The following is a 22515-nucleotide window of genomic DNA, read 5'->3' on the forward strand; positions in this document are numbered from 1 at the left end:
TGATCTCCCTGTGATACCAGATGCCATCGACGAGTTGTGCCGTAAATGGGTACGTTTCCTAAATTCGTGTCGGCGCCTCTGTCACACTGTACCGACGCCGAGCTCTCCGCCAGCCACCCTCGGATTGTCGGCGTCGGTACAGCGTGACAGAGGCGCCGACACGAAGGAAAAAACGCTGTCGCCAACAGTCGACAGACCGAAATCGGTGTGGGGTCGGCCTACTGTGAGTGAGCATTACCAATTGGCATCCGCCAGGCACGTTGCTTGTGGCGGGGACGGTGGCCTATCGTGCAAGTCGGACTCGTCGCTTCCGCTGCCGCTTTCGTCCATCGAAGCACGACATTGGAGTGCTACTTCGTAAGGATCTAAATTCTGAGCACGTGTGCGAGCTAAAATACTTTGTTCCAGCTCGCTCAGGTCTTCGAGAGCTGACATCGGAAATCAGCACACGCTTGGCTACAGCAACACGAACTGCGTATGACGTGTAAAAGCGTCGTCTCGTTTTCCGTGCGCTTGGTTTCCATTTGACTAGTCAAATACCAAAGCAATTGGACAGGAAACTGCAAAAGCACGTTGCTATTATCGCAGAAGTACTTTAAAATTTTGGAAAACACGAATCGCAGGAACATTGACTCGATAAACAAAATAATACTTTCTCGCACCTACGGCCGCACTTGTCTGCCCCCCACTAGCGCCAGCCTTTAATCGCTATGGCGCTCACCTATCACAGGTTTCAGCACGCTTCCAGTGAACGACATCATCCTCACTGAAGATCGACAAATTCTAGTTTAAGATTGTCCATGGCGTTTTTTGCGTTACTACTTTATGATGAGACGCTCTGGCCGGAAAGCTTTCCATTAGACTAAAAACAGTGGATGCCATGAAAATTGGTCAGTCCCTTTAACAAACGACGCACGTAACTGCTTAGTGGCTGGTTTTGAAATTACACACCGAACTTACTGAAAAAAAAAAACATTCACCGACGATTGCGATACTGCGAAATTTGAGCGAGGCTCTGTACGTGTTTTCATTTCCCGATATATTGGCTGGCACAGACAATCTTTCTCCTGTGGCACGTTCCAAACGGAGCGAGGTGTGGTGCATCTGTCTCGCTAATCGGGAGATGGCGAGAGGCAGTGCGTGGGTGACGCGTGGGTGCGATTCATAGCAGCCGCCGCAGACAAACCTCCACTCTTTCAGCGCTTTGTTTCCATACAGGCGACGCGCACTACTCTGGCGCCATATCGTAGCCATATAGTCGGCGGACAGCCCATCTTGCGCGCCACTATGCGCTTTTCTTCTCACGCTTTCGTTCCACCAACGACGAGAGAGGCCCTTTGTCACGGGGAAGTCGTGCCGCCAGTGTCACCGGGGGCAACACCCAAGGGAGCAGCACATCGAGCCTTACTCGTAGCCGCTTGTCATCGCCGCTTGAAGTAATAGTGATCCCTGTCACACACGCTGGCAGCGCAAACTGGCCTCAGCAGCAGACGTCCCGGACGAGCGTAGCCCTACCCACCTTACAGCACCCTCCTCCCCCCCACCCCCGAGCCCCTCTGAAGCGGAGATGAGATCATCCACGCAGCTGCGGATGCCGCGGCCGAAGGCAACTCGGCGCATGCGCAGTCCGTCTTCCCTCCGCTCCTCCTTTGCTTTCTGCCTCACGGTACCACTTTCCTCCTCCTGCGCTTTCCTCCTCCTCTCTTCGCTATGGCCTTTCTTTCATCTAAGGTTGCGCTCCGCGTTCACTCTCATTCTTTGCGGTGCTCGTTCGCTCGGTTACGGTGACGACGCCGACGCTCGTCGCAACGGTGGGCTATTCAGAGCTGCGCTCTAAGAAGCGCCTGGTGCTGAGCGGAGACATGTTGCTGCTTGCCGCAGGCACTTGGGAAGACAGCGTGTCGGTGTCCGGCACCGAGACAAAGGTCACCGTGCGGGGATTAGAGCCCTCCGCTTCGTACCTGTTCACCGTGAGAGCGGAGAATGCCATAGGGCCCGGTGCTTACACATCGCCGTTGGAAGTGCACACCGATGACGAACGTAAGTGAACCTGCCAGATGCATAACGCAATCTATCACTCAAGATTTAACACCTTCATCAAAGAAAAGACCAGATTACACCGAACTACATATTTTTGGAACAGAGTCCTCATACACTGGTAGTTTCTGGAAGGTAATTGCTGCCTTAGAAAAATTGGAAGCAGCTTGAGGTAGGGGAAGCTGTTGAGTATAGTTTATGTATGCTTATGTATCATGGCCATGCGTTTCTTCCACTGAATTCCCGATTCGAGATGGCCAGAGTACGCAGCTGCATAAAGTACCACAATGGGGAAAGACTGAAATGAATAACTCCTAGAGACATATTTGAGGACCTGAAACTATGCAGATCGCAAGGAATCTTCATCAATAAGATAGTGGACAATACGGCCACTACCTCAAGCACTGCCACAGAAGGAGCAAAAGTATTACTGCTCCTCGTCGAGGCATATTTTGTATTTGTGCATCGCAATACAGCTGCGTCTGATATTGTAGTGCTGAGCATTTCAAAATGAACGAAATGACATCTTCAAACACACGGATATCGAAGCATTACAAAAGGACATTCGGGCTAACCCAGAGCACCTTGTTACGCAAGCCCAATTCGGTGTAGCTTGTGGCCTGGCATGCGCCATCTAGTGAGGGCCTATTTACCCTATTTGTACATAAAGGACTTGTTAATAGTAGCTTTCGAGCTGCATTATCACGTATTTAAAACTGCTTATGCGTAACATTCGTATGCTTACTAGAGCTAACTGAATATGTATGTATGTATGTATGTATGTATGTATGTATGTATGTATGTATGTATGTATGTATGTATGTATGTATGTATGTATGTATGTATGTATGTATGTATGTATGTATGTATGTATGTATGTATGTGTGTATGTGTATGTATGTATGTATGTATGTATGTATGTATGTATGTATGTATGTATGTATGTATGTATGTATGTATGTATGTATGTATGTATGTATGTATGTATGTATGTATGTGTGTGTGTGTGTATGTATGTATGTATGTATGTATGTATGTATGTATGTATGTATGTATGTAAGTATGTATGTATGTGTGTATGTATGTATGTATGTATGTATGTATGTATGTATGTATGTATGTATGTATGTGCACCTACTTATCGATTATATGCGTAAGGCATTTTGCTACTTGCCACTAACTACTTTCTGTTTACTTAATGTTGTACTGCAACTGTCATGCGTGCGTTGCGTAGGCACCGTCAAACCACATATTGCATTTTTACTGTCCCCCATAGCATCGCCTATGATGTTGAAGCAATGACCTGCATACGATGATGATTATGATGATGACGACCACGACGGCGTTGTAAAGGCTTAAGATATGTTTTTCTCGGCAATGGGTTATTCGTGGTAACATATGTCAGAAAGTGTGCCTCATTCCGCGAGAAAAAGAATATATTTGGGGCGACGTCTCTCTACTTCAATATGACCGGAATATGCGTGATGGCGAAGGAGCCTTTTTTTTTTTGTTGATCGTTGCTGATCTATCTTCGAACGCTTTGATTCTTTCTCACTTAGCCGTCGCCTTCTTCTCTACTTACCTATTTGTCCTGCGTTGGCGTTTATGCTTGATCTTCCTCATCATTCCCTCTACAACTTTCGTCAGCTGCTCCAGCGGCAGCGTCCCCTAGCCTAACCGCCGCACGTTATTTCTCGAACAACTTGGTGACTACTTTCACCGAAGCGAATGGCAACCGCTAAACAAACGGCGAACACAACGCTTAAGTGCCCTGCGCCGCCAGACATACATTACGCAACTATCGTATCTCGTGTGAGGGTGATCCAGAGGCAGGTGAGGGTGCTGCCCGACTGCGTGTGGATGCAGTTTCGACACGCGAACGTGGTCATGCCGTCCTGGGTTACTCGGCGAATACGGCACTTAGCCTTAAAAGCGTTTCCGTTAATGCACACCTCGCAGCCGAGGGATTGAAGCCGGCAGGCGGGACCCAGAGAGATTAACCCCGGGTCGTATATAAGCATTCGCATCATAATTGTGCCGCTTCGTAAACGGGTATTCTACGCATCATTTTTCGCCAGGAACCTGCTTGATATAATTACAACACATACTACGCGTAAAGCCAGCAATCTATTAGGCGACGCATTCTGAGGGATGAACATCTCAGAACTGATAATAGCCTCAGTGTTTTGAACCTTCTTTTTTTTCTTTTGACGTTCGTTAGTCGCTGGAGTTTATTTTTTATCATCGGTATAGCCAATGCTTCAGAGGACTTGCTTCCTCCGGGCGTCATAATTTTGCAAACTACAACAAGCATTCTTGCTAGGAAATGCAACATATATTCTTGCTGGATTTGACCTGAGCGGGATTGGCTTGAATTACGCCATTTGAAAGTATGCATCAAGGATGTTAAGCTCAAATTAATTGTTATATTAAGGAGCTTAATTGTTATATATTATAGGATTATTTCTGGCTCCTTATTTCTCATGCGTTGCTTTACCGAAAGAGACTCCAGTACTGACTTTTTGAATCAGTTGAACTCTTCCCTGAAGTTGACTATGAATAAAATAGCGAATATTATTTTATAGGCGGATTTGCATGTTTCTTAGCAAATATTTAAGTCCAATTTAAAATCTTTCTCAACTAAAGAATAAAAGTTAATAAAGTATGCATTATTTGTTACGGTAAATGCTGCTACACATGTATAACGTTTGAAGTGTCTTGTTTCTTGCGGTCTTCGCAGCCCCTCGAAATGCGCCGAGTAATGTTCATCTCACACCTATCGATTCCAGAAGCATAGCAGTAACATTTGAGGTGAGTATGTGCCATCTGTCTTCTAAATAAGCTAGCTAACTAACCGCGTATAAGAACATTAGCGAACAAGAATATGCTGCTTCCTTGCAGCGGATGAACAAGAGAATTTTCAATATTTGTGCGTCATGATTGAAAATATGAGCAACGAAAATCATGAGCGTAAGGTATCCAGGTGCTATTATTATTATTATTATTATTATTATTATTATTATTATTATTATTATTATTATTATTATTATTAGGGTCTAATATTATTAGCAAGACGTATCCAGGGTCTATTATGCTTTGTGCGAGTGAATACAGCTGAGGTATATAAGCAGCCAGTCAAATATCTAAGCAGCCTTGCCTCTCTATTTTGTTTACCAGAACTTTTGCAGTTTGCATACTAACAACGTTAGGCGTCACAAATGTGAAAGTACCTTCTGTAATCTATAATTTAGTCGTTCTTAAAAACAGAAAAATACCATGAGTATCTGTGCAATGTCTCATCGCTATACATTTTATCTTGTTTATTCTACATGCAGTTCTTTTTTCCCATTTAAAGCGGTCTAAGGCGTAAGCCAAAAGGAGAAAGCCTATTGAATTTTGGTTTCTTGTGCACTTCCGAAGCTAAATTTTCATAGCTCGCCTCGTGGTACCTGCTGGCATACAGCTTTTCCGCCATGCGTCAATAGCTATTGTACTATGGGGGACAGAACTGCCCAGGACGTGGTTCCAACGACCGGAGCAGGGGAAAACTGCATCGCTGCGCCGTCTGGTGATGGTTCGCCTGGTTCGAGACAGAGCTTGCGCCCTAGCTTGCGTGCAAGCGTGCATACTCGCTGGCTGCATCACGCGAGTTGCTCGTCGCCCAGGAACCTTCTGCGAGATGCCGTTATGTGGGCGTCGGCTGGGAGCGTGACTTGCTTGCAATCAAGTTTATAACCGCACGGCAAATGCGGCTTTATCGGCAGCGTGATTGTTGTTAGCTGTGGCCCGTGGTCTCCGTATGAGCTTTCATTTTGCGCTGAAGCACGCGCAGCAGACGCTTTGAACCGATGCCACCATATCGGCATCTCGCGGAAGGTTCGCGGGCAAAGAGCTACTCGCGTGCAGGTGCCAGCCACTACATGCTTGCTGGCAAGTTAGGACGTGCATGCGCACATTCTTGATCTCGAACCAGGTGAATCATCACTAGATAGTGCAGCAATGCAGTTTCTCTTGCTCCGGCCGCTGTAGCTGCGTCCTGGGCAGTTCTGTCCCCGATAGTACGTATAAGGGTTGCGCATACATTTTATAAAGTTTGTCGACGTCTGTAAGTGCTATGTATAAACCAGGAATTTCCTTGCTTAGCCTGTCACCCGATGTATTATTCGTCGTAATGGACATCAGCAACTCTGCAAAGACCCATCAAGAAATTCACCCATCATGTTAGCAGGATAGTGCAAAGCGTTCTCGCAGAAAAAGAATCGGAAACGGCTTGAGCGCAAAGATAGTTACCAATAGAACAATTGAGCTGAACTAGGACAATGAGCATTATAACAATTTTATAAAGATGTGCAACCGAAGTACGCATGAATGACGTGTATAAGTAGAAAAGAAATTGGCGACGAAAGCTGCAAGAACGCGAGCAGAGAGGTTCGACATGGTCGTGTCCGGTTGGCTAGCTTACACTTAAGAAAAAAGAAAGGGAGAGGGGGAAGAGATGAGAAATGAGATGTTCACAAACGAAATATGACCCGAAATATATTACGCGTAATATACGCCGCAAAATTAATGACGTCTTTATGCCCCTTTTTCTTAGTCATCCTGATGGACTATAGAAAAAATAATAAGCGAGAAGCTGATGTATCCATGTGATAGCATTGTGCAAAACAGTCACCGACTTTTGCTTGTGTTGGCACAATACTCGTGCAAGGTATATAACGGAGGCAGTTTAATCAAAGGAATGGGTGAAACAAACCCGAGGTTTGTAATACTACAGAAACGTCGAGAATTACAAAATGAGTGTGGTTTTTGATCACGTGCTTTGAGCGTGATGCATCATAAATATACAGAAGCTGCATGTCATAAAGTCAACGTAGTTCACGAATGAACATGGCAAAACGTTAATGTGGATGTCGATTGATGATATTTTGTGATAGAATGCCATAATGCTATCGTATTTCAGTTGCTCAGGTGTAGCAAAAGGACCTGTGAGTTTTTCCACCGTCCTAAGTGAATGTTCGATTGCATTTAGACTGGTTCATAACATCAATCGAAATTAGACAAATCAAACAATCACCCCCTTCCCCTCCAAGAAGGTTTAGCAGAAATTAATTCAGCATTTCGGAGACATTCAGACTCTTTCTACAGTGGTGGCTTCGGGAAGCTGCAAAAACGTGTGATATATTCGGCTTCATTCCCTAGCGGTTGTTAGTTGCTACCTTGGAAGGTGACCTTGCATGTAAATAGGTTGGGGGTAAGGCTCTTAACGAGCGGTTCATTGCCCCGGCAGCGGCTTGGTCATGCCACGACCCAAGGCGTAGAGCCACTTCCGAAGGCCCCTCAGTCTCAAGGGCGACGGCGCTAAGAATATCAATTATGTGGCCGCACGTATGGCAGTGTTCGGTGCCGGCGTTGCACTGGCTGTCCAGCTGAACTGTGTCCTTGCTCTGTCTTTGCAACGCGGCATAATCTTTTAGAAAATGTGGAACGTTCTTGTTTAGTATTGCGTCTTGAAAAGCTGCACGTGGAGTCGAACGAGCGTGTATCTTTCCCTCCCCGTCCCACGCAACCAGCACCCGTCCTCTCCCAGCCCACCGGGTAGCAGCAGGAGCAGTGATGGTGGTGGCGGACGAGTGGATGGCTACTACGTTGCCTACCGTCGACAGGGTTCGTCAGAACCCCTGCGCTATCACACGTTGCACGAGCGAGAGGGCGTCCTCTCCGGTTTGGACAAGGACACCCGCTACGAGGTGATCGTGCAGGCCTACAACGCCAAGGGACCAGGGCCCCCTTCCGGGACGCATGTCGTGCGCACCCTGGCGGCAGGTGAGAGCAAAAAGGGCGCGCGTCCATGGGCATGTGCGCCGTTAAGTTAGCGTTTACGAGCTCAATTTATTTCAGAAGTGTGGGTGGCGTGAAGTAGCACGCGGAGGTTATAGGGAAGGTGAACCATGGCGGAGAGTTTTTCGCCTATACGCAAAAGCGCGCAGCTTATAGTTAGAAAAGCCTTTAGGAACAAACCATTCATCAATGTTCAGAACGTATTCGTGGAAGCAGGACCAGGTGTAGTGTAGGGATTGCTATTGCTCTGTTCTACTCGTTTTCTGTCATATACCGTTCACGGCCAGCCGATCATAAATGAAAACTTACCGGAGCACCGCTTCTATGCAAAATAATGTAATAGTAATAGAATCGTTTGACTATTCCTACTCCGGGTATATGTATTACAACTGCAGTTTCTTTATTTGTATCATGGTGTTTAACGTTCCAAGGCAACTCAGGTTCACCAAAATTACTCTGCGCGAACGTTCTTCCTTTTATCTTTACCAGCTGTTGGCGAAAACGTATGAAACCATGTCAGTTGTTTTGCTTACATTGCATGTATTACCAAGTTAAAGGCCCCGTGTCACAGAATATACGGCGTCGGCATCCGGTGCCGGCGTCCCCGTGAGCAACAATACCCTTGTATATATATATATATATATATATATATATATATATATATATATATATATATATATATATATATATATATATATATATATATATATATATATATATATATATATATATATATATATATATATGTAGTTGCTCATACCTTTTCTTACATTCTTGACAATGTACTTCTTCGGAATTTTGTAACTGACAGCCTGCAAACAATTGACATAGAGCAAGACACTGACAGCGCGTGCCTTTTGGGATAAATATTCTGAGACTTAAATTGTCAAAGTGTGAAACAATAACGTAAACCTGAAAATAGTGCAATTTCTTTGGCGCGGCTGTGCACAACCTCCGGGATTTGCCCACGCAAGCGGCCGTGTTTCTATCAGAAAGCTCGCCTTCGTGCATAGCGTTCGCCGCCATCGCTTCCCGGTAAACACCGTTGCATAAGTTGCAGTTGTTGGGAAGCGTGAGAAGCAGTCAGGGATCTTCGAATTCTATTGCGTTCTACTCTTAAAGGCGAAGCTTAATTGCGTCCTCCAATTTCTTAAAGTGAAAGTCCTTCTTCTTCTTCTTCTTCTTCTTCTTCTTCTTCTTCTTCTTCTTCTTCTTCTTCTTATTATTATTATTATTATTATTATTATTATTATTATTATTATTATTATTATTATTATTTGATAACAAGCTGTCCATAGGAATGAAGGCGTGAGAAAATGGAGATGACAGCTGATCATTATAGCCTACAGTTGAATGCTTGTATATTATATACATATTTAATAATTCCGATACATGAACCTCTGACTCACATGGTTTTAAATGTGTTGTTCCGTTAGAAGACATGTTACTTGGTTAACGAGGGTATGCGTATATTTGACTGGTACTTTGGATGTTCGAATAATTGCAGCTCTTTGACTATATTGCGGATCACCATGACGCATTCTTCCTATATACAAACAAAGCTGGTATTTGCAATGTGTCATAACGCTTTCGGGATATTGATTTGCAGAAAGCCCGCTTTCGCTTTTGCAAAAGAGGCACGAGTGATGAGGATTGTCTAGCTCAGATCATCTCTGTTTAGTTATTTCAAGTAAGTAGATTCGTAACCGGGGCAAAACACCTCTGCTTATTACCTGGCGACGGGCTTTCCGCCTAAGCATAAGCGCGCAGCTTATAGTTAGCAAAGCCTTTTGGAACGAACCATTCATCACTCGGGCCCCTCGGTTAACCCCCTTTCTTCTCGTTCACTGCTTAGTGCAGGAGGTTACGATGAGGTGCATCAAATTAGGATACAAGAACATCGCAATGCAACATAATGGTATTGTTAGACATAATTAATGCTTTGTTCCGCCATTCAATGCATACCAGAGCAATGTGTTACCGTTGACTGAAGTAACCTCGACATCTTCGTTCACCACGGCGGTGAGCCATAGCTGATTGCGCATCTTTGATGTTGCAGATCCCCCTCCGCCGCCAACGTATCGTGTGGTGGGCACCTCAGCTCGGGCCATTTCGCTGGCTTGGGAGAGGCCGGTCATCCCTTTCGACGATCCCCCAATAAGAAGTAAGCCCACGCGCTGCATTATTGACAGCGTAGGCTGCTTCGCCGCCAGTGATGATGTGGCCCGTTGCGGAAGCGAAAGAGACCCGTTCTGCTAGCTCATTTGGAAGGAAATAGTCCAACGACGGAACAACCTTATGACTTGCGATAAAATGGATATGGATGAGATGGAATCGCGAGTCGATTTAAAGATAATTTAATATGCTTCAGATCGCTTGATGCATGTATGATATGTGCCTCTAATGACGTGATGACAAGATTCTCTCCCCCCCTCCCCCCAACCATGCCTGAAGGATACCGGCTTACCCGGTATCCTTCAGATGCACTCTTCAAGGAGAATATTTTACGAAGTCCGCTCAGCATACAGGTGTTGAAGAATGTACAGTTTGATGCTGCGCGAGTTGGAGTGGACCGCATAGATGTCTGCCTTGCTTGTTTTGCTTGTTTCCGAGTGCCGAAGAAATAGCGTGAGCAGTCTACGGGTGCCACACCAGCACCTCGGACGGCAGTTGTCCGGATAGTTAAGAATTCTGGGCTCCATATATGATATATGTCAACCTTTACTGAACAGGTGAAAGAACACATGAAACGGTGCGGCAATATTTCTCCCTTATTTCAGCGCCGTGCATGGCCTGCTGGCAACTATAGAACTTCTTTTGGTTGCTGCGCTTGGGCCTTAGACTGTGCCCACAGAACCTTATCATATCGCGTGACGCGCCGTACGGTACAAAGGTAGCATTTTGTCAAGCTTCATCGCAAGCAGGCAGCTGTAAAAATTGTACAGAAAATAATTACCCACATCACTGAGCTATGAGCACTCCTCCTCTCTCTTTAACCTTTCTTCTCTCTCCTCTACCTCCCATTCATCTTTTCGCGTCCACTCACTCCGTCCCAGTGTAGTGTACCTAACCGTATTTCCAGTTTTCGTTGACCTGCCAGTCTCATTTTGGGCTCGTCACTCTCTCTTTCGAAGGCTATTATGTGTCGTGGAGACTGGAGGGCGACGAGCACCCTTGGCGGGAGCAGTCGTTGGGTGGCGACAGGACCAGCTTTGCGCTGTCCGGTCTCGCTTGTGGCACGAGGCACCAACTGCGCATGCGCTCAGCCAGCGACGTTGGACGGGGACCCGAAGGGAATGTTGTCACCGCCTCCACCGAAGGGAACCGTAAGTTTTACTTCTCGGTGATGTTACGGCAAGGGGCTGTTAGTGGGGTGAACTGTACTTAAGGTTCAAGAGTTCAAGAGTTCTTTATTTGCATATTAATAAGGTTACAAATGGGGATTATACGTACATACAGAGGGAGGTCCCATAGTCAACAGACTGTACAGGGGACCTCCCATTACAAGTGAGTAGGATATATAAATACAAGGTGCGTATAGGAGTAGCCGTCACCATTATAAGGTGACTACGTCTCTTTGTTTTATTTTCATTTCAATAAATAAAAAAGGTGCGTATTGGACGAAATCAAAGGAACCATGGGCGCTCTATTTATGACTCATGAAGGCCACCATCCCGTTGAAGTAACTTGTTTTCTGTAACATGTAACATCTATTCCTGCCAGTGCTGCTGCGCATTTCTACAGTTTATCAGATCTGTTGGAAGATATGAGGCATCCGATGCTTAGCTGTAATGAACATATGTAAATAGGCGAAAAGAAGTGACGGCCATAACGTGAGTAGCCTGGTTACGGCCCCGGTTACGACCCAGACCGTCCAGATTAGCGACCTTGAGGTGTGCGCTGCTCAAGGTCGCTACATCGGAGTTTCTAACTGCAGCAACGTTTCCAAGTCCTTTTGTGACTTTAAGCCATGTACATGTTTATCTGACCCGGACAAACGTGCTATGCCAACTTTCTTTTTGCGCATCATGACAATGGTACAAACTTTTCATGTTGGTACAAACTTTTCAGGGCGGCCCCGAAAGCGACGACTGCGCGCTATCTCGCGGTGTATGTGCCCCACCTGTACTACGCGTCTCACGGAAATCATCCAGAAGGTAACGATGCCGCAATTAGGAGTTGAGAAATAGCCAAACCATTTGCGGCCTCGGGAAAGTAGTGTTTTGCAAATGGCACCCTCCATCACGTCAAGCCTCAATAACCTCTTATCCCACGTTTCACGACGAAGGAAGTGCAGAAAAAAAAATACCTTAAGAAGCTTCCAACCCTAACTTACGCATAAATGGCGAGGAAGCCTTATATAACTCGCAGGATAGCCGCACTACTGTGAAGTTCGCAGAGGCTTAAATGAACACAGCGAAGAGCGCGTTTGTCGCAGCGACCCGTCGCTTTCCGCAGGCCCCGTGCTCCAGCAGCCGGACCGCCTGGTGGCGAGCAACTCCAGCGCGGCCTGGCTGCACCCGGAGGCGTGGTGGCACGGCGGCTGCCCCATCAGCCACTTCACCGTCCACTACCGGCGCAGCGCAGAGACGGACTGGACGCTGGCGTCCAGCCACCTGCCCTACAGGCGCGACGAACCGTTGGTGCTCTCCGGCCTGGAGTCGGGGTCGTGGTACGTGCTGCTCATGGTTGCCCACAACGATGCCGGCAGCACCACGGCGCAGGTCAACTTCGCCACACTGACGCCTGACGGAGGTCCGTTGCCGTCCGCTTTTTGTCGAACTAAACTCTTCTTTAGAGATTTTTTAAAAAGTAATTACTTTCAATTTCACGAAATATTTAAAAACAATTTAAATAGGGAGTAAGGATGCTCAGTGGTTTTAAAAGCGTAGGCGGGACCTTCTATCGGAGGACAAAAGGAAAATAAAAACAGAGCACTTATGCGATAAAAAGGTTTGCAAATGCATTAATAGAAATAAGAATAGCATAAAATATTAGCAAGAAATAACCGTAAATCACTCAGGTAAGGAAAGGGGAAACCAAATATGCATCGAACAGCAACGATTTCAGTTTAATTTTAAGCAAGCAGTTAAACAGATGTAGCGTCTTTAACATCAGCTTCTGAGGAATTCCAAAATGATATGGAAGAAAAAAGCGCAGTTTGCTTACCATATAGCTAGTATTCACATTTGACGAAAGAAAGTTGTGTATCACCGGAAACCCAGTTAAGTTACGAATAGAAAATAAATCAGCTTTAACTATAAAAATATATTGTAGTAATATTTTATTGCACGCATCCATTAAAAGAACATGTATACGAGTAGTAGGTCTGCCGATACTTGTAGCTTACAATGTCTAAAGTTAATAGGTCGCGATAAAGGTTAAAATAAACTGTAGCAGTGCTTTGCAGATATAACCTGAGAAACGGTCAAAATTTCAATTGAGAATAAATTGGAAAAGGAGCGGTGATAACCAATACGATAAAGCGAGGATTCGAACTGCTTGTTGTTGTATCTTGTGTAAAAGCCAGGTGTGAATATAGCGTACATCTAGCTTATTTATGCTACAGTGAACACGTGCTGAACTTCCTCGCACGCCTTCGTAAGCTTCCGCTCCAATTTTTTGTGCGTCTCAGTTTCCAGCTTGAACACCGGGGCACATTTCGCGCTGGGTTAGCACATTGGTTAGCTGCAAGTACCGCTGAAGGCGACACAAGAGAAGAGGCCATAAAGATGAGTCTCCGTAGAGACGAGCCTCCTGAGAGCCTTATACATGCGCCGCCTGCTAATTGCCGTCGCATGAATGGATTGCGCATCAAGTTGCAGTCTTTTGGCAGCAAAATGATTAGTTATGTTAGGTAATTACGCTCATGCATGCGGTCTATACTGACATGTTTAGTATCCACAGAGAAGAGAAACAAGAGTCTGAAAAAAAAAAACCAATTATTGCCGTTAGAACAACGAAACTTGATAAATATCTGCATGAACTAGTGGAGGCAGCGTCGATCCCTATCACTTCCTTTTTCCTGTGAAGACCAAGCTGAGCTTTCTTATTGCAGTGACATGATGAGATGAATCACGCAGACGTGCTCGCAAGCTTGCTATTTGCTATCTGCTTTGAGAACCCTTGTTGTTCATTCTGTGAACCTAAGCAATTTTTTTGTGTGTGGTAGTAGCACTGCTAAATTCCAATAAAATTTTATAAGCGCGAACGTATGCCCCACTGGTACGAAAACGTTGAATGAATGGTATGTCCATTATTTCTGCCCTTGGCATGCCTGGTAGGAACTTGCCATATCCACTTAAGCAGGCGAGCCTGAAGTTGCTAACAATGTTGGAATATGACCTCACTTTAAACGAGAGCATAGATTACAGAAGGTGTGGAGTTGTCTCGAGTGCGACTTCACTATGACAAGTACTGAACTTAGCTATTTCAGCCATGAGAATTGAAATTTGTTGCTGGCGTTTCAGACGTGCCTTCACACAAGCCTCACCTTTTGGACGCCAAGATGGCGTCCTTCTACCGGCACCTCACAGTGACGCTGCCCATCGGCAGCTCAGTGCTGGTGCTCGTCGTGGTGCTGGCGGTGCTTTGGTGCGTGATGCGCCGCCACGCGGACGACGCTACTGGTGCGCAAGGCACACCTCAGGGTGAGTGAGGGCTGTCACGGATAGTATAGATAATATATTTTTCCATAGAAGAGCGGAGGCAAGCGTAACCTATTTGAGAGAGACAAAATGGGAGGAAAGACAAGGAGGTTGGCCAGTGTATGTACGGCTGGTTACCCTGTGCTGTGAAAAGGGATAAAGGGAATAAAAGGAGAAAGAAGAAAAGGAAATTGAGAAAATTCACACAGTAACGCGATGCTACGCTCTACAAAATTCAAAGATGGTCGCACAATTCGAAAGCCCTTAAAAACTTCAGCAAAGCCGTTAAGCCCTTGAGTGCCAAAACTCGTCTGGACATGTGTCGTACAACTTTTTCTTCTGTGAAGGGGCAATCGTCCAGTTTTTCGAGCACGGTCGCGAGCACTTTTCTTGGCGCATTGTAACGGAGACAGTCACAGAGGCAGTGCTCGATCGTCTCCCCACAGCCGCAGGTGTCGCAAGTACGGCTGTCGGCCATTCCAATGCGGAAGGAATAGGAGTTAGTGAATGCCACGCCGAGCCACAGGTGGCACAGAAGGGTTGCTTCTGCTCATGGTAACCATGGTGGAAGACGGAGTTGCAGACGTGGATCCAATCTGTGGAGAGGTGCGTTCGTAAATTCACTGGTGTTCCACAGATTGGGCGTTAGCTCGCGTGCGAGGGAGCGACTTTTATTACGCATGTGGGCTTGAAACGAACAACATCAGATTATTCAATGCGAAAACGCCGAATAGTTGGTACGAGATTTTGTTTCTATGTCCTATCCCACAGTGAATTGCCATGAATTCTCGTTATATAAAAGCACACACAGTTGAGCCAAACCTTACACAACGTATAAAAAATTAAAAATTTTGAGGTTTTACTTGGCAACACCGCGATATGATTATGAGGCACGCGGCAGTGGGAGCTAGATTCCAGAATAACTCTAACTTCGTGCCGTTCTTTAACGTGTGCCTAATCTAAGTACACGAGCGTTCTTGCATATCATTCCCATCGAAAATGGAAATGCAGTCACAGGGCCACGATCGGACCCATGATCTCGAGCTCAGCGCTGCAATGCCATAGCCACTAAGCTACCGCGGCGAGTCACACAATGTATCATTTCTATTCACGATGTTCACCCTGACGTAGTCTATTCGAATTGAGCCACCTGATTAAACGTTCAAACTAGGATAACATTTTAGCGCCATCAGACAAGGGCAAAAAGAAGACAGACGCCATGATGCGCAACGTCCGCCATTTTTCCTTGTTATCTGGCACTAAAATATTATACAAGTTGCTATACCAACACGTCCAACACACAGCAATACTGAAGTTCATTTCTCACTATGTTACTGCAAGGAAAAAGCATTCACCAAAATATGTAAATGCGTATTCCGCAGTTTCGAAGTAGCCTAGACACAAATGAGGTATTGACTAAAACTGGCTTCGCGAAAGCCATATTTATTTTTCTTTAGTTCGTCAGTAAAGATTGCTTCTTTACTGTAGATTAGGGAGAAATGAAGCAGCTGAGTATTTTCTACCTCAATGTCTTCACAGAAACCAATTTGTATGAGAACAGAACAATTCGCCTAAAGCTGGCTGAATTTACTTCAGAAAGTTTATTTTTCCTTGAAAGGAAAACCTTGTGCTTACCCGAATGTAGAACTAAGCTATAAAATAAACCCAGATGAGTTTCTTTGAAAGAAACGTTCACAGTTGAGGGAAAAAAATAATGTTGGTCCAGGACGCGAGTCCGGGAGCAGCACTTTTGCGGGAGGATCGCTCCACCATCTGAGCTAACCAGGAGGTTAGCAGATCTCAGCGCGATCTAGAAGATCCCTGTTCCTCGAGTTGTCGTATAATTCACCCTCACTTTCAAGACGGCAGTGTAAAAGTAAGAGAGAGACAGCAATGAGAGGAAAGGCAGGCAGTTCAACTAGACTAGCGTGCAGTTTAATACCCTACACTTCGTGTAATGGGAAGAGGGGACTAGAAATAGGAAAACGGAACGAGAGAGAGGAGGGGGAGAGAAATACGTGCACGCTGGAGGATGCACACGAGGGCTGAAGTGGTCACTCAGGCCGTGCATTTCAAGAACTCCGCTATTAGAATGCATCATGTAACCTCATGTAACCATGCTCTCCCTGTTAAATACTCCATTATTCGAATAGTTTTTTTTGTGTCAGCGACACTCGTGGCCGTGTTCTGAGTATTCTTGATTCAGAAATTGGCCTCGAGTCGAGCTGGTTTCAAGTTGTCCTGAGAGCGAGGCCTTGAGCATCGCAGCAAGGTCAGATAAACAGTACGGGCTCACTGCAGTTTTCCTCGCACCGACAGGAGTCCCACGTCAGGCTATCGACCATTGCAACACGGTGGGAGTAAGCGTTCGTAGACAGTGCGAGAAACAGACGACGAGCACTGATTCTGCCTTGACCTGCGTTTCTTGTTCTTCTTCGCAGGCAGCGTGTGTGGCGAGCGTTACAAGAGCGAGGTGCTGAGCTCTGCGGAGCCCACTTACTGCGGCGGTGGCTCCTCGAGAGGGTCGTCAGCGTACGCGGTGCCACACAGAGTCTACGATGTGCCTTACGCCCAGAAAAGGCCAGGTAGCCTGACGCGACGGAATAATCGTTTCCTTATCGGCGACCTGTATTTTGATAGACTGTGTTCATTCTAAAAATTGCAAGTGCAATATAGATTCTCTTTTTTCTTTTGCTTTCCGAATTCATGTTAATATAGGTCAATTGCATTCAACTAAGGCGCATGCACTTTCACGGGCAATTCTTTGTCTCGGAGTGAGGCATGCCGTCGGTGCCCTTCAACATCAGCCACACGCTCGCGCACACATCGAGCATTGTGCTAACAAAGCCTATTAGACGTTTCCAAATGCAGGCGGCGTTGGGGGCGTGTGGAATGCTCTGTTCAGTACAAGGAACCAAGAAGTTCAAAACAAGGAAACTAGCAAGCAAAAAAGAAAGAACCTATGATATAAACAATAGTCCAACAAAGGAAATGTTCCGCATGTTACTGCAACCAATGGCGAATACTTCAACAGTAGTGTGAGCAGAACAACAAGGGTCTGAATATCGGTGAAATAATCACGGTGTTCCAAGTCCCTACAACGCCGACGTTCTGAGGCCTCGTCTCTATAAGTTCCGCAAAGGTGACGTCCTGAAATCAATTGATTACATCACTGAGATTACCGTTTAGACCAACATATTAAAGCCGTGGTCTTGAAGGTTTTTCGCATAAGGAGCACCATTCGCGATCGTGTTTCCGTGCACCCGTGCGATGGCCGTCATATAGACGACGTAAACAAGATGCCTTACCCATATTCACAAAAAAATTGTTGCATAAGGGCGTCTTCTCCTCGGCCCGAAATTCAGGTGCTCGTCACCCGTGACAGCCATCGATATTATGATGAGACAATTGCCTAGGCAACAGCCGATCGCGGATGGCGCTTACTTATGAGTATTGTGAATACGAGTCATTGCGTTTATAGTGATGACATAAACAAAAAATAATTTCACACTTATGCCCGGTTCAAGCTATAGGACAAGCCCTTGAGCTTTTTCTGCCTGTTCTCGAAGCTTATCTTTCAGGTGGTGCAAAAAATAGACATTATAGCTCCATAGCTTAATGAATGCCTTCCATGCTATACTCGGGCATGGTTTCTTCCACACCCAGTTTAGACCAACCTGAAAGTTCGCTTGCGAATTACGTTCGGAAGCAAACCAAAAAAGTTATTTTTAAAATTCATGGAATTAAAAGAAAGTCAGGTATGCTTAATTTACATTAAATGAAAAGAGCGCAGGTTTCAGTCTTTAAAAAATGGCGCCGTGCGGATTGACTTGAAATGGAGTGATGACGCGATTTTAAAGCGGGTACGACTTCCATGGTCACACTTTATAGTTTGGGTGACGAACGGTTTCGTGTAGGAGCTAGTACACCTTATCTTGAAACAACGAGCACCATCCGTGTGCGCTCACAGCATCTCGGCCACCTCATGCTCATTTACGTGCGTGGTTAGTGTAGTTTGTTGACGAGAGCATTCGTGAGCGTTTATTTGTTACCCAAACTAATAATTTCCGATCTCGTTCTCGTCACGGACCACCGTATTCATGTACAGTAAATGCTGATGATAATGAGTTACTGATTAATGCAATTTCTCGTTTCCCGCTTTTTTTTGCCCTCTTTCAGTGGAACAGATAGCCATTCAATCTAGGAAGTCACAGAGTGCTACGGGCCTGTAAGTTTTCCCTCACGTTTGCCATCACAAGTATTGTAGTAGAATGAGGCAGAAATTTGTTTGCGTAGGGCAAAGATACTCCGAATTTTTTTGACAAAAAAAAATAAGAATGCAAAGACGCTCATCTCGAGGGAATTGTGTTTTATTTCCCTGATGTTGCAGAAGCCGTGATGGGTCTCAACTCTTCTACGTGTCCAGCAAATCTAAAGTATTTGACGAGGATGAAATGCACAGGTTATGACGCGTGGTAAGTTCGAACGATATGCACTGTGTTTTCGTACTCAGTTTTAACCTGAATATGTATGGTGAATCCTACAGGCTGCCGTCATACCATTGTATTGGAGGACATAATCCGAGCAGTGTTGCCGGAGGATAATCACCGCTTGTCTGACCAATATCAGTGAGTACTACTATTACTAATATACGTTAGCTTTCTCTGTATTGTTCTAAGGTGTTGCTAAGATATCGCTGCTTCATTATCTATTAAGCTTCATTTATACTGCGAAACCGCTATTTCTTCTCTGTGTACGCCCGCCGAAGATTTGGTAATCGTTCACATTTTTTTACAGCTTACCAATAAGCTAGTTTTCTATCACATTAACAGTCTTGACTTATTTTATGTCTGTCTTTTATGAGGACATATTGAGCAAGAATTAAAGTAAAGTGTGCAGCGGCATAGGCCCACAACGATTCCTACGGCAATACGTCAGTATGTCAAATTGGTGATATTTCAATACCGCACAAGAAGGCATATGGAAGTTAGCTCTTGGATTCTAGCTTTTCGTGAAAGCAAGACAAATGTAGGAACCACGAAGAAAGAGCCAGTTATTTACGGCGGAGTTTGTCAGGGACTTTAGTATTTAACTGCAAACCTCTTTCAAGCCAATAGTCAAAAGTCAAGCGACTTCGCTAACCTAACTCATCAGGGACAGTAGAATTTGGAGCGGAAGCACCACTGACGAAGACTAAGTTTATTGAAGAGATGAAGGAAATTTGCGCAGTAACTGCATAAGCATGATAGTAGCACGAAAACCTGCTACTGCATGAAAACCTGCTGAATGATTCAGTAAATTAAGCTGTTAGGAAGCGGTGCCCCATTTGCGTTCCCGGTCGTCCTAGTACTTAGTTACAAGTCGCGAGTAATGGTTTTTGTCCATAGTTTTGAGCACACTGTGCGTGTTACAAGATGTGTCTTACGTTATGAGGCATTGTCCCTGCAAAACGGCTGGCTCAAAGATGCTTAAGGGAGTTAGATGCACTATTCTTCACAGTCTTGTGATCTTTGGAGCAACACAATGTTTCAAGTAGACATATTGGGCCACCCAACATGCGGTCCGGTTCCGCACCCGGTAGATTCAAAACCATTGACGAATACTGAAACTTCTTAGACCACTTAAGTGTTCAAATATGGCTTTACCGTTTTTTCTCTTTCTAGATTGATACATTCGGAACCAAGTGTACACTGCAACCAAGCCTCAGCGCTCCATCATCCCACCTTCAACGGTTGTCGAACATGGCGTTCCAGACGATCGACTTTTGGATGCGACGGCCAAAAAGGAGCCGCTTAGGCCGAGCGCCTCGGTACCATGCCTGTTGTTGATCGTTCTAATTTTGTTGGAAACTGCAATACAAAAAAAAAAAAAAACTAATAGGACCTTATACCGTAACCGGTTCTCTAACTACGTAATAGGACCTATGGTTGATGCAGGTAGGGTCAGGGGGATGAAGTGGCAAGCTACAGTCAATTTATAATGGAGAGGTTTGCTCTGTTCGTGTTAGAGTGGGAGGGGGAGGGGGGGGGGGGTCACGGGGTCGACTTGAACACCGGATGCCGTCGATGGCAGCCACAGTAGCGACATCGTGTGTCGTTTTGTTTAGACAAAAATATGCGAGAAAGGCTTTAGTCATTCTCCCTGTTCTTGTCGAAGGAAAAGGAAAAGAGCCACTGTATGTATTCGTAATGTTGTTGGTTATGACCTTTTCGCCAGCAGCTAGGTATCATTTATACCGATATTGAAGTGGTAGTTTTATGTGCTGTGGTTGAACTCAACGTCACTAGGTGGCGCCACCAGCACAGCTGCTCATGTCTACGTTTCTATTAACACCGTGTTGCCCTTCAGGACGACATGCCGTGAAAGCCAATTGACACGGCTGCAGTGACGGGCGGGCAAGAGCTCGCCAACACCAGCAGGATGTCACGCGATGAACAATTGGTGTTACGAGAACATATTGCCGTTTTACGCATGATGTGCTATCTTCGAACATCCACACTTAAGAGCGTTGGTATACTGTGATATTTGCTTTCAAATATTGTTTCCTTGCACGAAAAGGCTGCGGTAGGACATTCCCAAGAGAGCGACAACGACGACGAGGATGCGCACTGAAAAAAATAAAATTGCGATTGTACTTTGTATGACTAAAGACAAGTCACTGACACACTCACTGCCACGTGCACAACGTTCAGGCGTTGTAATATGGCAAACTGTTTCAGTACTTTGACGTTATGACACTGCTTATCGGTAATTTCCACGAAAGGGCCACCACCTTAGTTGAAGCAGCGGCAATGTGCGCGATGGCGCCGGCTGTTTTCGTGACTTTGTAAATTTGTACATACACGAAAATAAACTTTAATAAAATATTTTACAAGATGTTTTGTGGTTTTGTTGTTCTTTGGGAATGAAACACGGAGAGAGCTTAGAACAGGAAATTGAGCTAGTCGGTTCAGCTTCATGCTAGAAAAAAAGAAATGACAACCATTCCACTCTGTGAAGATGGAACGGCAGAGAAAGCTGACGACAGTCAAAGCTCTGAAATGAAAAGCAGAGTGCTTTCGCTGCAATTTTATCTTCGCAGAGTGGAATGGTTGTCATTTGTTTGTTCAGCATCGCGGGAACGTTTTTCGTCAGTAGTAGTTTCGCGCCGGCGCCGCTTACAATCTCGTTGCCGTTCCATCCGGCGCTCCTCGTACGCATGTTGTTCTTCGAGTGTACGAACTTTACGTGTCCACGCCATCGATAGCTCAGCTGTTTTTAGCACCCATACATCTCCTGCTTATATACTCTGTTAAGCTTAACCTCATGCTATTTTTTACGACAAGCGTTCTAATCTGTTCCGCATATCGACATCTGCGCCGCCGCACTACACCCGCACGTAATCACACAAAAAGCAAACAATGAAACCTATTGTGTATGGGTTTGTTAGAAATAGGCAAGACCGTTTCTATCGCCCGCGACGCTGAAAAAATTACGGAAGGTTAGTCATATACAGCTTTCGCTGTAAAAAGTCGGTCGTGCTAACACGGACACAAGAAGAGGAAAATGTACAACCCAGACGCCGACTATCAACTGAAGATCGCACAGGGGCGATAGTAGAAATCGCGATTGCATTTTCTGAGCATGTGCAGATACACTTTGTGTGTGCCATCATTTTAGCCGCTGTGCGACCCTTCGGTTGAAGGTCGGCATGTGGGTTGTACGTTTCCTTCTTCTTGTGCCCATGTGTGTACGCCTGACTTTTCTGACAAGGAGCGTAAATGGAAAGTCTGACGACTACAAATAGATGTATGCAAAAATGCAAAGTAAGCGAGTTGGAGGGGCGTTTGCTCGAGATACACATGGCGCTTCAGACTTGGGCATAATTTTTGTTAATGTGCCGGTAGTCACGTGCTGACTGGCCAGTTTCATTAGAGATGGCGTGGTTTTGCTCTGGTTTTATAATCCACGCAAATACCTGCCTTCGCAGATGTGCCTTGATATTGGTAGAAAA

At 45.4% G+C, this 22515-nt stretch overlaps 1 protein-coding gene across 1 annotated transcript in view; it reads left to right on the forward strand.

Moving 5' to 3' along the window:
- Positions 1-20509, forward strand: part of LOC139057303 (cell adhesion molecule Dscam1-like) — a 177520-nt gene extending 157011 nt beyond the window's left edge. The window contains exons 17-28 of the mRNA XM_070535253.1: positions 1882-2040; positions 4778-4848; positions 7608-7860; positions 9935-10039; positions 11010-11201; positions 12334-12630; positions 14346-14525; positions 16964-17107; positions 18702-18750; positions 18913-18997; positions 19069-19150; positions 20186-20509. Of these exons, the coding sequence (XP_070391354.1) occupies positions 1882-2040; positions 4778-4848; positions 7608-7860; positions 9935-10039; positions 11010-11201; positions 12334-12630; positions 14346-14525; positions 16964-17107; positions 18702-18750; positions 18913-18991 (1529 nt within the window). The 3' untranslated portion in view covers positions 18992-18997; positions 19069-19150; positions 20186-20509. The remainder of the gene's footprint in view (positions 1-1881; positions 2041-4777; positions 4849-7607; positions 7861-9934; positions 10040-11009; positions 11202-12333; positions 12631-14345; positions 14526-16963; positions 17108-18701; positions 18751-18912; positions 18998-19068; positions 19151-20185) is intronic.
- The last annotated feature ends 2006 nt before the right edge of the window (positions 20510-22515 follow it).

Source organism: Dermacentor albipictus, chromosome 3 (assembly GCF_038994185.2).
Source record: "Dermacentor albipictus isolate Rhodes 1998 colony chromosome 3, USDA_Dalb.pri_finalv2, whole genome shotgun sequence".
Classification (NCBI taxonomy): Eukaryota; Metazoa; Arthropoda; class Arachnida; order Ixodida; family Ixodidae; genus Dermacentor; species Dermacentor albipictus.